A 15,914-nucleotide genomic window follows, 5' to 3' on the forward strand; every position below is an offset into this window, starting at 1 on the left:
CAAAAATGTAATGCGATTTTGCGCCATGGGACGGCATAACCTGACTGACCAGCGGACCGATCTCGTTGCACATTCTGCAATACCCGAGCAAAGTCTGTCGTCAGAGTGTTTCTGTATAATTGCCTCCCAGAACTGTCTTACACGACTGCGTTCACAAACAGCAGGCATCCGCCTCCGAAAGCAATGACCGCATTTATTCTGTTTAGTCTGCTCGCTCTGAGGCGCAAGTCATTTATTATAAGAAGTGATTCTCTCACGTTTACTACAGTCACATCATGATCTAGTTATGATATTGTGATGTAATGTGGTTTGTATTGTTTTATGGCAGCATAGTTGGTGAGGCTAGTACTATTAAAGTACAGCGGACCGATCTCGTTGCACATTCTGCACATTCTTAAATACCCGAGCAAAGTCTGTCATCAGAGTGTTTCTGTATAATTGCCTCCCAGAACTGTCTTACACGACTGCGTTCACAAACAGCAGGCATCCGCCTCCGAAAGCAATGACCGCATTTATTCTGTTTAGTCTGCTCGCTCTGAGGCGCAAGTCATTTATTATAAGAAGTGATTCTCTCACGTTTACTACAGTCACATCATGATCTAGTTATGATATTGTGATGTAATGTGGTTTGTATTGTTTTATGGCAGCATAGTTGGTGAGGCTAGTACTATTAAAGTACAGAAATCAGTATTGAAATTATATTCAGTTCGGGGTATTTTAGACATCTTTGTCATCTAAAAAGTGAAGTCATTTAAAAGAAACAAACAAACAAAGAAACCACTGAACTTAAGTTATAGTAAGTCACTCCCTACAAAAAAAACAAAAACAAAAACTGTTTAAGTATGTCATCAGGAGGTAGGGATATGCCGGTATCAAATTTTCATGTTGCGATTAATTGCTAAAGCTTTTATCACGGTATTATCACGGTATTGAAATTTCGTTTTAAAAAAAGTGCTGTCATAATACTGTATAACAGGTTTAATAACTTTTTTCTTATAACAAAAATAACTGAACATTTAAATGCAATAAAGCAATACAGAAAAATGTATAAAGTTAACAGTTTTACACAGATTAAAGTGCAAAAGAACTATAAAGACCAATAGGTATCACTTTACAATAAGACCTCATTAGTTAACCTTAGTTAATGCATTAACACTCACAATGAGCAATAGTTGCATTTGCTACAGAAGGATTTTATTCATTTGTGAAATCGGTATGCAAAGAGTTAAATCATGCTAAATTTAAATATGTTAGACAACTTTGTCATCTAAACAGTCTAATCATTAAAAAACACGGAAATGAACAAGTTACGGTAAGTCACTCCATACAGAAAAACCTGTTTCTTAAGTATGTAGTCAATCAGGAAGGTACAGTAAATAAACTCGACTGTCAAGCTGCAGTGTGTGTCATGTCTGTGTTCATACAGTGAAATGGCAGAAGCCAGTATCTCATGGGCTGAGGATCAGTTCAGCTGTCCAGTGTGTCTGGGTCTGCTGAAGGAGCCAGTGACGATCCCCTGTGGACACAGTTACTGTAAGAGATGCATCTTAGGTTCCTGGGCCGAGGAGGATTGGAAGGGAATCTACAGATGTCCTCAGTGCAGACAGACCTTCACACCAAGACCTGTTTTAGGTAAGAATGTGGTGTTTGCTGAAATGGTGGAGAAACTGAAGAAAACGAGACTCCAAGCTGCTCCTTCTCCTGTTCCTACTCTTCACCATCACACTGGATCTGTAGATGTAAAGTGTGATTCCTGCACTTTAATTAAACGGAAAGCAGTGAAATCGTGTCTGGAGTGTCGAAGCTCTTACTGTCAAAATCACCTCAAACAGCATGAGAATCTCTTCAGAGGTAAAGCACACAATCTTATGGATGCCACTGGACGACTGCAGGAGATGATGTGCCCTCAACATGATAAAATGCTGGAAGTTTACTGCCGTACCGATCACCGGTGTATCTGTATGCTGTGTTTGGTGGATGAACACAAAAATCATGACACTGTATCAACTGTAGCAGCGAGGACAGAGAAACAGGTAAAGTACTGCTCCCTACTGGAACTAATGAGAGATAGTTAATGTTGTTTCTCTCTTCGTTTGTTATGTGACTTTTCTCTCAGTCAGAGAAACTGATGTCATTAATTGCGTTTTGACATAATACTGTCATTTTTAAATGGTAATAATGTTTCACAATACTGTTTTTAAAGAGCTTAAGAGACAGTAAAAAAAAAAAAAAAAACACATTTGAATGTTAGTGTTGATTTATTTATTATTTTTATTGTTGATTTAATCAGTTTTTGTTCCCTGCAGAGACATTTGGAGGGGAAACAGAGAAAATTCCAGAAAATAATCCAGCAGAGAGAGAAAGATCTTCAGGAGCTGAGAGAGGCTGTGGCGTCTCATAAGGTGAGTTTGGAGAAGAAGAGAAGTTTGAGTCTCAGTTTGAACCCTCTTCCAGTGCTGGAGCTCTTACAGTCCCACTGAAGCCACTGTGCGATTGATTGTAATGTGTGTCCTATTACAGCGTTTTGCACAGACAGCAGTGGAGGACAGTGAGAGGATCTTCACTGAAATCATCCGGTCCATTGAGAAACGTCGCTCTGAGGTGAAGCAGCTGATCAGAGATCAGGAAAGAGCTGCAGTGAGTCGAGCTGAAGCACGAGGAGAGGAACTGGAGCAGGAGATCAATGATCTGAAGAGGAGAGACACTGAGCTGAAGCAGTTTTCAGAAGCACAGGATCATGTTCATTTCCTTCAGGTAACAGAGGTCTTTTCAAATGCAGGACGGGGAAGAGAGCAAGCGTTTGTAATAACAGAGAGTTTGTGTCTGTAGAGTTGGCCTCCTGTCTCTTTCTCTGAATCTACAGACGGCTTCACTGTCAGTTCTCATCTCTCTTTTGACAACGTAGTTGAGTCTGTCTCTCGACTCCGAGACAAATTGCTGCAGTTCTGCACAGAGACTATAGAAAACCTATCTGGAACAGGTAAACATTGATTTACTCTCAGAAATGAGTTCAGCACCATTTGTTAAATATATAAACAGATGAATGTTTAATTTCTCTTGACATGAGAATTAAAATGCATGTGTTTTGATGTCCGTAGTGAAAACCGTCCAGGTCATTGGCGCGCCTGAATATCAGACCAGAGAAGGGTTTCTCCAATGTGAGTTCTAAAATCCAGTCTAGCGGGAGAGTTTTACACTAAATTTACATTGTTTTACACTAAATTAATGGAATGATTTTGAAACTGAATTTTTTTTTTAAAAAGTGTGTTTAAAATACATGGGCCGCAACAAATAAATGAGAGAATCAATAATGAAAATAATCATAAATGTAATTATTACTGTAATTAGTTGCACCTGTGCACATCATTGACACATATCACAAAAGAAATCTACTTCGTGGGTTAAAATGCTTTGAGGTTTCATTGATGATTTTACCATTTAGAGAAACAGACATTTAGACCCTGTTAAAATGTTAATTTAATCATGGAAGGTCATGAATAATTACGCAGTTTTCTCCATCAGATTCTGGTCTGCTGACTGTGGATCCAAACTCAGTGTTTTACTGGCTCCATCTGTCTGAAGGAAACACGGTGATGACTGTCACTGACACACATCAGCGTTATCCTGATCATCCAGACAGATTTGATTCTTGGGCCGAGGCATTGTGTAGAGAGAGTGTGAGTGGACGCTGTTACTGGGAGGTGGAGTGGAGCGGTGATGGGACGTCAGGAGTGGATATAGCAGTGACATATAAGAGCATCAAGAGGAAGGGAGGTGGATCTGAATGTGCAGCTGGACGTAATGACAAATCCTGGAATTTGTACTGCACTCCCACTTTCTGCTCATTCTGGCACAATAACATCGAGACTGTCCTTCCTGTAACCCATGTGTCCAGTAGAATAGGAGTGTTTGTGGATCACAGTGCAGGAACTCTGTCCTTCTACAGCGTCTCTGACACAATGAGCCTCATCCACAGAGCCCAGACCACATTCACTCAGCCGCTCTATGCTGTGTTTGGATTTGATAGACAGGCAGTGGTGAAACTGTGCCGTCTGACCAATTAAATCATATAGAGACTGGACCAATTTTATTTTAATCATGTTAATGTAGTCTTTTTGATTAAATTTACCTCTAGTTTGATTCTCAGAAGTAACTTTCAAATCTTCCAGTAAAGTACTTTTAATATATTTGTTTCAGCTTTTTGGATTCATTTACTTTACATTAGTTAGATTAGGTCACATGTAGTTTATGTTAAATAGACTACCAAACATAACACTTAAGTACATTCCCAGCTAGTACAACTAATTAATTACCCAATGTGGTGATTGATTAATCTGATTAATCACAAATTAATGACATATCAACTTGGATCAATATTGTGTTAAATGAGAAGAGCATCAAATAGACACAAACTGTTTTGAGCAGGGGGCCACGCTTCTGTCTATGGGGGCTTTGATGTTGATGAAATTTCATTTTGTGGTCTTGTTGAAGACACAGCTGCCCTTTTATTTTGTGATTGTAGTATAACCAATACATTTTGAGTTGATTTAAGTTTTTATATTTTTAACCCTACTAATATGACCCACAGTTTTAGCCTTAAAGATGTTATTTTTTATTACGAAAACCCAAAATCATTATCTCTTGAATATGTTGTTAATTTCTTTATTTTATGTGCAAAATTTTTCATCCACAAGCAAAACTGGCTTAAATCTCCTTTGTTTTCCTCTTTTTCTTGTTGAATTTAACTCTCTTGTTTCGTCCCTCAGGCATATAAATAACAAAAACAACAACAAAAAAATATATTTTTGATGCATTATGATTATATGAATAGTATGATTATTCAATGATATTTAACCTTGTCATTGTGCTTTTTTTCTGTGTATATAATCTCATACTATGATGTACGCAAACGCATTATATTTGTTTTCCTTTTTTTTTGTCATTATGATTGTTCATTGTTAAAGATACAACCATCTTTCCCTGATCTTTTGTGATTATATTATATGATTATAAGTTGTGCAATAAAAAAAATTAAAAAAAGAGATAAGAGCTACAGGTGCATTAACACCTCACAGCATCAAAAACTCGACAACCCTACCTAGTACGGTTTTCCTCAGTGTTTGCAATGTTTGCACAAAGGAGACGTCGGGCAGCTGCTGGAAGAGCTCGCCTTTGGAGAAGACTGTTGATTTTACACTCAAAAAATGAACGTATTACTGCTTAAAAAAGAAGATTACCCCAGAATGCATTACTAGCTCACCCCAACTGTCACGCCCATGGACTGTGTGTTTGTTTTCCTCCCCCACGTTCTCTATGTTTCCCATGTGTCCTAGTTCTTCCCTCATGTCTGTGTGTGAAATTGATTCCAGGTGTTTCTAGTTCATTTCCTTGTTTGGTTCCCCATTTAAGCCCTGTGTTTTCCTGAGTCCTGCGTGCTGTCTGAACGTCGATCCCCGTTCCTACATGTGTGTTCCTGGGTTCTATTTTGTTAATAAAGACTTTTCATGGTGAATTCTCCTACGTCTCCTTCGCTCCGACACAGTAGGCAACATCATGACAGAAGACAGCACCAAAACAGTAAGCAGCGCCCCTTCTCCCTGTGTTTTTGTTTCCTTCTTTGAAAGTGTTTTGTTTTCCGTCCCAAGGGAAGGGATCCTCCGGTGTCTGGAGAGCGTCCGGCCCCGATCCAGAACCAGCCCGCCATCAAATCCGCTGGCCGCATCAAAGTCAAGCCTGCCGGCCACTTCATTTACTCCTAACCAAAGGAGGAGGATGAGGAGAAAAGGACTGTTCTCCGCCCTCATCCGCACCCTTGAGCCAGCTCCAGTGTCGGCTCCAGCCCCTGAGTCCGCTCCAGAAAGGGCTGCAGTTCCCACGTCCAGCCCAAGGTAGGCTCCATTTCCCACGTCCAGCCCAGTGAGGCCCGTTGTTTCCACATCCTGCCCCCGGAGGGCCTCAAAAGCCAATATTCTCCCAAAGTATTTTTTTTTGGGGGGGTTATAGGGCTCCGGCCTCTACGGCCGGGCCGAGTGCTGAGGCCAGGCCTCCTGAACTGTCTGCTCTGCCATGGCCCCCTGAGTTCCCTGCATAAAATGAATGAATATGCAAAATATTTGACTTAAATAGCCTAATTATATTACATTTTGGAAGTAACTTACCCAACACTGTTTGTGACCTAAGTTTAATGTTTATTTGTATCCCTTCTCTCACTCCATCCCCATGTATGTGGACAAGTGTGACGATGTTTAAGTCGTTTTATTAAACCCGGGGAAAATACACCAGTTCTCGCCTCACGTGCATCGTTTCCTCGAGCTCTACACATTTGTTTTTCTCTCTGGGCAACAACATTTCAACTCTGCGTTACACTATGGTATCCATAATCGGCAATTGAGTGTCGCACAACTCTAACTAAAATTCAATGATATCAAGGCTGTAATGTGATTGGATATTAAGGCACACATGATCCAAGTTGACCGTTACGCTTTCTCCAATAGTAAGTAATACCAAAGACAATAGAATACCCAAGACGTGTCACTCGTATAGTTTTGAATGGGCAAAAATGATTAACTGGTGGTGGATGAGGAGATCCCCCCTCACAATGTAAATTGCTTTGAGTGCTTAGAAAAGCGCTATATAAATGTAATGAATTTGTGAGGGTTGGGGATGAAGGGATGACGCGAGGACTCAGTAGTGCAGAGTAATGGGCTTTTAATAGTAAAATAAAACAAAACAAACAACAAAAACTACCCCGTGGGGGGAAAACAGGCTGGCAAGGCAAGGCAGGATCAGGACACGACAGAATACATTCGATGTTGATACGATGACGTTACATAGCACAAGACAAAACAGGACATGAAAATCACGCAGCCGATAACACAAGCTGCATGCAACAACAACAATACAAGACAACAAGAAAAGCATGCGGCTGAACACAAACCGCGTGCTACACAAAACACAACACACGTGAACAGAAGAGCGCACGGCTGAGCGAACTCGAGACCGCACGCTCCCACAACAAGACAGAACATGGGCGCTTTGAGTGCTTAGAAAAGCACTATATAAATGTAATGAATTTGTGAGGGTTGGGGATGAAGGGATGAAGCGAGGACTCAGTAGTGCAGAGTAATGGGCTTTTAATAGTAAAATAAAACAAAACAAACAACAAAAACTACCCCGTGGGGGAAAAACAGGCTGGCAAGGCCACCACGCTCCAACATGAAACAGGACACGTAGACGAGAGCATGAAAACAACGACATGACGGGAGTGTCAGGGCTCTGTCACAAAACCATGAATAACACTAGACCGAAGTGACAGAACCCTGACACTACCTCCCCTCAAAAGGGACGCCACCTGGCATCCCTAACGAGGAACACCCAAAAACAAGACAGGAACATGACAGCACAAGACCAGAACAAATATGACAACACAAGACCGACACACAAAAACAGGTTACGGCAGTTCCAGAGTCCTGGCTGAAGGCCAGGGTGGGACCGGAGGGACGGACCAGGGAGGCTCTGGCGGATGACCAGGGCGGGGCCGGTGGGTCGAACCAGGCGGGCTCAAGCACCTCTGCATTCCCGGCAGGAGGCCAGGGCAGAGCCGGAAGGACACGGCGCTTGAGCTTGAGCGGAGCCGGCAGGGCAAGGAGCTTGGGCAGAGCCGGAAGAGCAAGGAGTCTGGATGGCCGGCAGGGCAAGGAGCTTGGACAGGACAGGCAGATCAAACTCTGGCATAACTGGAATCAGGGTGATGAAGGGAAATACCATGAAAGTGACAGTCCCAAGGGGAGTTTTGCCAGTGTAGTGGGCATGGGTCTGGCTGACCTTCAGTTTAGGCACAAGAGTCATTTTGAAGTTGTTCCAGGGCTTAGAAGTGAACTCTGGAGGCCCCGGGGCTGGAGCAGACTCTGGGACAGCCTCTGTGGTCATGACTGGGAAAACGTACTGCTCTGGGACGGCCTCCATGTCCGCAGAAGGCTCTGGCTGGCAGACTTGTGCATAGTCAGAGGAAGACGTGTGCATTTTCCAGGCACGCAGAACAGCCAAAACATAGAAGGTGAAGACAGCCTTCTTGGCCATGGCAGGACTGACTGGGAAAATGGGTGGCTCTGGAACAACCTCCGGGCCGGGAGCAGGCTCTGGAACGGCCTCTGGAGCACTAACAGGACTGGAGGAAGCCAGCTGAACAGTGTATGCAGCCCAGACACACATAACAGCGGCAACGTACAAGGAGAGGGCAGCCTCTTCAACCGCAACAGGACAGACAGGAACAGTGGGCTGCTCAGGGACCGCCTCCATGGCCATAACAGGGAGCTCTGGGACTACTACACTTGGGGGCTCTGGGACCACCGGCATAAGGTCCTCCTGGACCCCCAGATAAGGGGAAGCGACAGGAGGCCTCCTTCTTCTGCGCTTGTGAGGGCGAGGCGGTGGCACGGAGCTTACCACCTCTGGGGGTACTGCAGCATTTTCAGCCACCTCTGGGGGTGCTGCAGCCTTCTCAGCTGCCTCCGGGAGTGCTGCAACATCTTCAGCCACCACCGGGGGCACTGCAGCCTCATCAGGCGTTTCTAGGGGTATTGCAGCAATATCAGGTGCCTCTGGGGGCGCTACGGCTTCTCTGGCCGCCTCTGGGGGTGCTGCGGCAGGTTTAATCTCTACAATAATGGGGGCAGATGAGGTGGACCTGTTCTTCCTCCTCCTCCGTTGGTGGGTCATAGGAGGACTGGGGACTAGGTAGTTTGTGAGGAGAATGGGAGGAGGGCCAAGAGGAGGAAGGCCACCCTCTTCTCCACGGTGGTAGACATACCCCACAAACTGCCAGAAGGACAGTGTCCCCAGCATTCCCATCTCCCAGACATGGACGGGCTCATTAAGGCTGGTGTTATAGATGTCCTTGAGCTCTGCATCACTGATGTTGAGTCCCTCCACTACAAACAGGAACTGGTACGCAAAATCCTTCACACTGGCTCTCCCTTGCCGAAGAGAAAGGAGCCTCCGGCGTTGAGCAGCTATCTGATGAGCGGAGGGGCAGGGAGATGGGAACAGGAAGATGCCCACTGTTCTGCTGAGTCCTCTGTTGGCCAGTTCGTACTGTGAAGGTTGGGGATGAAGGGATGAGGCAAGGACTCAGTAGTGCTGAGTAATGGGCTTTTAATAGTAAAATAAAACAAAACAAACAACAAAAACTACCCCGTGGGGGAAAAACAGGCTGGCAAGGCGAGGCAAGGCAGGATCAGGACACGACACGACACGACAGAATACATTCGATGTTGATACGATGACGAACTGGCACGGGACTGCAAACACAAGGAGAATAAATAGGGAGCAAATGAGGAGGGTAACGAGGGAACACATGTGGGGCAAATTAACCAATAATCAGGTAACAAGATAGGTGGAGTCAAGACAATTGACATGGCACACAGGAAACAAAGACAAAAGCCATGTGCTCACACAAAACAAACACAAGCACATGGCCAGCAAAACAATCACAAGCCAAGTGCTTGAACAAAACAAGACACGAACACGCAGCTAATGAGAAAACTCATAAGCCGCGTGTTCACACAAGACAAGACAGCACGCAGCCAGCAAAAACCAAGCTGCGTGCTACACAGCACAAGACAAAACAGGACATGAAAAGCATGCAACCGATAACACGAGCTGCGTGCAATAACAACAACACAAGACAACAAGAAAAGCACACGGCTGAACACAAACCACGTGCTACACAAAACACAACACACGTGAACAGAAGAGCGCACGGCCGAGCGAACTCGAGACTGCACGCTCCCACAACAAGACAGAACATGGAGCGCAAGTGTCCGGACCCCGACACTAAACTGAAACTCAACAAGACATAAGTGCCAGGATCAGAACACCACGCTCCAACATGAAACAGGACACGTAGACGAGAGCATGAAAACAACGACATGGAGTGTCAGGGCTCTGTCACAAAACCATGAATAACACTAGACCGAAGTGACAGAACCCTGACAGAATTATTATTATTATAATTATTATTATTATGTGGGGCCTTCATGGAAACTGAGGACAAAACTGGACGGGACCCAATTAGAAAGTCCAGGTCAAACCCATCTGGGCTCCACACGGCTGTACTGGGTGAGAAACACTAGCAATTATTGTCAAAGTGCAAAAGATCATTTTTAAGTCTCATTGTTCTGTTTTATCAGGCATATAATATTATCAAGTCAGATAAGATAAATATAGCTCATTTATCTATAATCATAAACAGAATAAAGAATGGCATAGATTTGAAGGGCATTATAGAAATACATTATACTGCCATCAAAACACCTTTGAACCCTTTCAGCTTCAAACAGGGTTTACAGTTTACACAAAATGAAAGTAAAAGTGGCTTTGTTGAGTCACACTGTATACAGTAAGGAACTGCAACATAATACCAGATTATACTGCATTTAAATAATGTTACTCAGACTCTCACTGATGCAAGTGATGTGAGTCAAATCAAACCATTTACTAAGGGAGACATCATTTCAAACATCTTCAAACTCTGGAGCCATAAAAAGAAAAATATGTATTTAATTGCTTTTGGATTCAATGAAGGATGCAAACGTTTTGAAAGTAAATGCAAAGTATCTCAGGGGAAAGTAAAAGCATTGAAATGTTTTTCCTTCCAGCTATTTTTTCCCCATTACTATGTCATTTTAGGGTCTCCATACAAAACTACTTTTCCAAAGAGGACAAATTTGCCATCAGAAATTAATCCCAAAACATTTTTTTCCTCATTTTCCCCTCTTCATTTATTTTTTCTTCCTTCTGGAATATAGCGATGTGCAATATAAATCACAAAATAAATAACAAAATGTCCTGGTATGAAATATTTATACCCAGCATAATATCAAGTATGTGTTTCTTAAGAGCTTGATGGTTTGATTTCTTTAAAAATTTCATTAGCGGAGAAGAAATATATTAACATCTTTATTGAACTGCTGAGCAATAATCAACTTGCTGTTGTTCTGCCTGCATAACTGATATAAATCCAGCTGCATGGTAGTGACTGAGATATTGTAAAATATTAATCAGCAGCAATAAAATTACACTATTTATTCCCATGAAACATCCACATACAAAGAGGGTACAGTGGACTATTGAGAAGAGCTCTGAGACACAAGGTGATCTATTTGGAGAGGTAATACATGTTATCTGTTTTCATTGTCCAGGTTTATCAGTTTGTTTTCTCTGTGGATAAAACACTTCTTTACAGAAGCCCTAAGAGATCATGCATTATTATTTTCCTGTCTTGTTTTGTCGTGATCCCAGCTTAATTGATTTTTCTTTGTTGTTTATTGGTCTGCAGTAATAACTTTCTTTAACGCAAAATATGTAACATAAATGAATGCTTTTTACTTTGATCAGAAATACTCAAATGAAATAATAAATTTGAACAGAATTTGTTTGTATCTGATGTTATACAACACACAGGCTGTATTTCTCCTAAGAAAAGGAGCATTCAAAACTTCAAATCGTCATCTTGTTCTCTCTCGGTGTCCCTCAAGGCTCTGTTCTTGGAGTTGGACCTCTTCTGTTCAACATTTATCTGCTTCCCCTCGATCATATTATCCGTATACGGTCTCAGCTATCATTATGCTGATGAGCTGCAAATGTACATATCAGGTCGCTCCGTCTCTGCACTTCCACTTAACTCACTGCCTGTATTGCTGACATTAAAATCTGGTTACATAGCAACTTCCTGAAATTAAACAATCATAAAACTGAGCTTATTGAATTTGGTCCACCATCTCTTTTAAAAAACTCTGAACTGAATATATCCATTGATGGGGCTATGTTAACACCATCTAATACCATTAGAAATCTGGATGTAATATTTGGCTCGTCACTTACATTTCAATCTCATATTAGCTCTATTACCAAGACTGCATTTTACCTACACCTCAATATTTCCCGTCTGCGTCCTACTCTCAGCACCAACGACACTGAAACTCTAATTCACGCTTTGATAACCTCTTGTCTCGACTATTGTAACTCACTTTTTATTGGACTGCCAGCTAAAACTACTACTAGGTTACAGTATGTTCAAAATTCTGCCGTCAGAGTCATCAATCAAGTCAAAAAGTCAGAACACATTACCCCTTTGCTTTATAATCTACTGTGGTTGTCTGTTTCTGTTTGCATTCAGTATAACATTCTTTTGTTAACTTTTAAATGCCTTCACGGACTTGCTCCCCATTATTTATCTGAACTGCTGTACTATTATTCACATTCTCGCTCTCTTCGGTCATCTGACTTAAACCTGATAACTGTACCTCGTTTTCGTCTCACATCAATGGGTGGTAGATCTTTCAGTGCTGTAGATCCGAAACTCTGGAATTCTCTTCCACTAACTCTTCACAACACCTCCACTATATCATCATTCAAATCGCAACTAAAATCTTTTCTTACATTATTTCTAGCCTTCTTCTGACTAATATTTTGCTGTGAAACTACTGGGTATCTGTGTTGCGTGTTCTGGTTTTGCTGTTAAGTCACTGTGTTTATATGTATGCATGTGTATATGTATGTACTGTATACTATCACATGTATTTTATGATTGAAGCTGTGTTTATGTATTTTCTCCTTGTACAGCAACCGTGAGCTTGGGAAAGGCGCTTTATAAATAAAACGTATTACTTTTATATTATTAAAAGTGATGATCATGAGAAGACAGAGAAACAGTGACCTCTTAGCGTTGCCGTATTCTGCCATGCTTATTCAGCTGATGAAATTGTAATGTTTTTTGAGTTGTTACTTTAGTATCGCTTCATAAAATCCATTGGTATGGGGGCAAAGGTTTACTGCAAGTAGGTCTTTTACTTGCACTTCTGTAAAGTTGAGATAATTTGTTAGAATTTAGTTTCAATTTAATTCCAGTTCCATGTTTTAATCTTACTGTAACTAAAATTTTACTTTTGTTATTATTTTGAATATTTGATTATTCTATACTCTTCAATTATCTTTTAATTTTATTTTAACTAATTTATTCTCTTTTTATTTATTTATTTCTTTTACTATTTTTATAGTATTTTTATTATTATTATATTTCTTATGATACTTTTCATTGTTGAATTTTTTTTTAATTCTTCTGTAAAACACTTTGAATTACCACTGTGTATGAAATGTGCTTCTGTATGTAAATAAACTTGCCTTGTCTTTTATGGTCTCTAAAAATGCATTCAAATCAAAGGAGGAGTAAATGCTTATTTTAAATTTTTTTTTAAATATATTAATTAAAGTAAGAATGTTCATGAATTTTCTTGAATATTTGCAGAATTTTTCAGAGATGGGCAACAGTCAGTCAGTTCTTAAAGCCCATGGCTACACCCTGGTGAATGTACAGAAGAAGATAATCAAGGTGAAAGACGAAGGTGGCGATCAGTTTGTCATTAAAAAGTTAAAAGCTGACCAGGTAAGATAAACTGTTTGTTTTTAATGACATTTAAAATTGGAGAGAGGGAAATTCTGATACACGTGTTTCTGTCTGTTTTTAGGATGATGTATCAAATTTTATCCAACAGCTTAATCATCCACACGTCGCCAAACATAAGGAAATCATCAGAGGTTGCATAGTTTAACAAAATTCACATTTTGTCATTTAAATTAGCCGCTTTCTGTGCTATATTTATTCACACTAATTCTCAAGCATTTTAAATGATTTTAAAGCCAATGTCAGTGAATGAATCTGCTTTCAGGTCGAGGATGTTTGTATCTTGTATTGGAGCATTGTGAGGGTGGAGATCTCGCTCAGAAAATCAAACACAAAAGAGAGGGAACCATCACATTTTCTGAGACTGAGGTATGATTGTAGATTCAGAGAAGATGAAATTTTACTGGAAAACTTGATTCTGCCACTGAACAATTGTCGCCTGTTATCTACACAAAAACTTAGAGGTTACACAAAAGTTGAAATTATAGAGGAAGACATTTATCTACAATGTAACGGTCACATTCACATGTTTGCTTTCATTTTCATGGACTTTTAGCTTGTTTCTCTTAGTTATCTGTTTCCTTTGTTCCTCAGTTCCCAGTGGATATTCATGTAATCATCACACCTATTTATCCCTTAAATTCGTATTGTTCCTACTGTTGCGTCATACAAACACTCACGACTCAGAATGACTTTAATAATCCAGGAAAAATATGTAGTAAATGAACAGGGCAACTACACTTTAAAGGGGTCATATGATGCTTTTTTAAAGATCATTATTTTGTGTATTTGGTGTAACAGAATATGTTGACATGCTTTAATGTTCAAAAAACACATTCTTTTTCAAATACTGTACATTATTGTAGGTCCTCTATGCCCCGCCTCTCTCAAACGCTTCGTTTTCTACAAAGTCCCTCCTTCCGACAAATGCAGTCTGCTCTGATTGGCCAGCTGACCCAGTGCATTGTGATTGGCCGAACACTGCAAGCACTCGTCAGAAATGTAATGCCCCTTACCATAATCGCGAGCTTCATCTTTCGAACACTCGAACACTCTTGGACTGTTTTTTGCATTATAATTTGTACCATATTTTTCTGATTTTAATTAGGTCGACTGATGCACAAAAAACAGGAACTGAAGCTCTCTCATACATTGCGCCTGAGAATTTGAGTGGCAAACCTTATGATGAGAAATCGTAATAAACATACTAAAACGGCATTGTTTATTCTATTATAATTATACATTTTCTGAACACTGAACCTCTAACTTTCATAATCACATTTTACAGTGAAATATGGAGGTTGGGATGTGTCATCTATGAGATGTGCATGCTGAAGTGTACGGTGAGATTTTTCTTCAGATATTGAGCATGTTTGGTTTAATGTCATGCTTTAGTAAAACAATACACATTGATTTTGTAATGTAATGCAGCCTAAATTAAAACTCAAACTGCTACAGGTTAACAAGCTGGCAGTCATAAAATACTGACTCTCAAAAACAAGATCAATCCAATTCTGTGGTCTCTATTGATGTTGAATTTTGCATCATGACAAGGGCTCAGCAGCTTAGCTTATATTTTTGTATGTCTTTAGTTTACAGGAAGAACCACAGATGAGATTATTACAAAGATACTCGCCAGCTCCTATGAAGCTCTTCCTGAGACCTTCTCTCAGGACCTTTGTCAGCTAGTGAAAGACACACTTCAGACTGATCCAGCAAATCGCCCAACTGTCAGAGAGATCTCAATGGGGCCTTTTATTGTTAAACACTTTTATGGAAAGGTGAGTTAAAATGTCTAATTTTGCATACATTTTCATGTACAAAGCAAGTCTCCTAAAAGCAGAAAGTAATGTTTCAGACACTGACACTGGACTTTAACCCAATAAAAAAAACAGCATTTTGGCTTCATTAAATTTAATGATTTTTTTATTCATATTTTTACAGAATTTAAAAACAATTGAGGACCTTGATACAACTCTACATGAACTGATATGCATGGCTCATGATTTGCAGAGTGTCCGCTTTGAGAAAACCAAAAGGCGCAAATGGAAGAAATGTTTTAAATTTAAAAAAGTGTAAATAACTTTAAAATAACTCGTCTTACACTTTTTTTTTTCATTTTTAAATAGTATCATTTCTTAATCTTATAATTCATAATAATGAACTGTAGCCTCCAACTTGTTTCCAATAACAATTGATCAGTACTTTATACTATTCCACAAAGTACTTTAATACTTCTTTTATACTAGGCCAGGGATCCTCAAATCTGGACCACGACATCCACTTTCTTGCAGAGTTTAGCTCTAACCCTAATCAAACACACCTGAGCATGCTAATCAATGCTAATCAATGTCTTTGGGATCATTAGAAAATCACAGGCAGGTTATGGAATCATTTTTGTGTCTTTATTATTCAATCAAACATTCTATGTTTGAGAGTAAAACTAATTATT

The 15,914-nt window shown here is 40.4% G+C and overlaps 1 protein-coding gene across 1 annotated transcript; it reads left to right on the forward strand.

The window, feature by feature from the left end:
* Positions 1-1,425: 1,425 nt before the first annotated feature.
* On the forward strand, positions 1,426-4,064 carry LOC107728225 (tripartite motif-containing protein 16-like). Its single transcript, XM_016538324.1, has 6 exons — positions 1,426-2,033; positions 2,307-2,402; positions 2,521-2,754; positions 2,830-2,980; positions 3,099-3,158; positions 3,523-4,064. The coding sequence occupies exons 1-6, from the start codon at positions 1,431-1,433 to the stop codon at positions 4,062-4,064; spliced, it is 1,686 nt and encodes a 561-aa protein (XP_016393810.1). The 5' UTR covers positions 1,426-1,430.
* Positions 4,065-15,914: the final 11,850 nt, after the last annotated feature.

Source organism: Sinocyclocheilus rhinocerous, unplaced genomic scaffold (assembly GCF_001515625.1).
Source record: "Sinocyclocheilus rhinocerous isolate Xijiao unplaced genomic scaffold, SAMN03320098_v1.1 scaffold3231, whole genome shotgun sequence".
NCBI classification, from domain to species: domain Eukaryota; kingdom Metazoa; phylum Chordata; class Actinopteri; order Cypriniformes; family Cyprinidae; genus Sinocyclocheilus; species Sinocyclocheilus rhinocerous.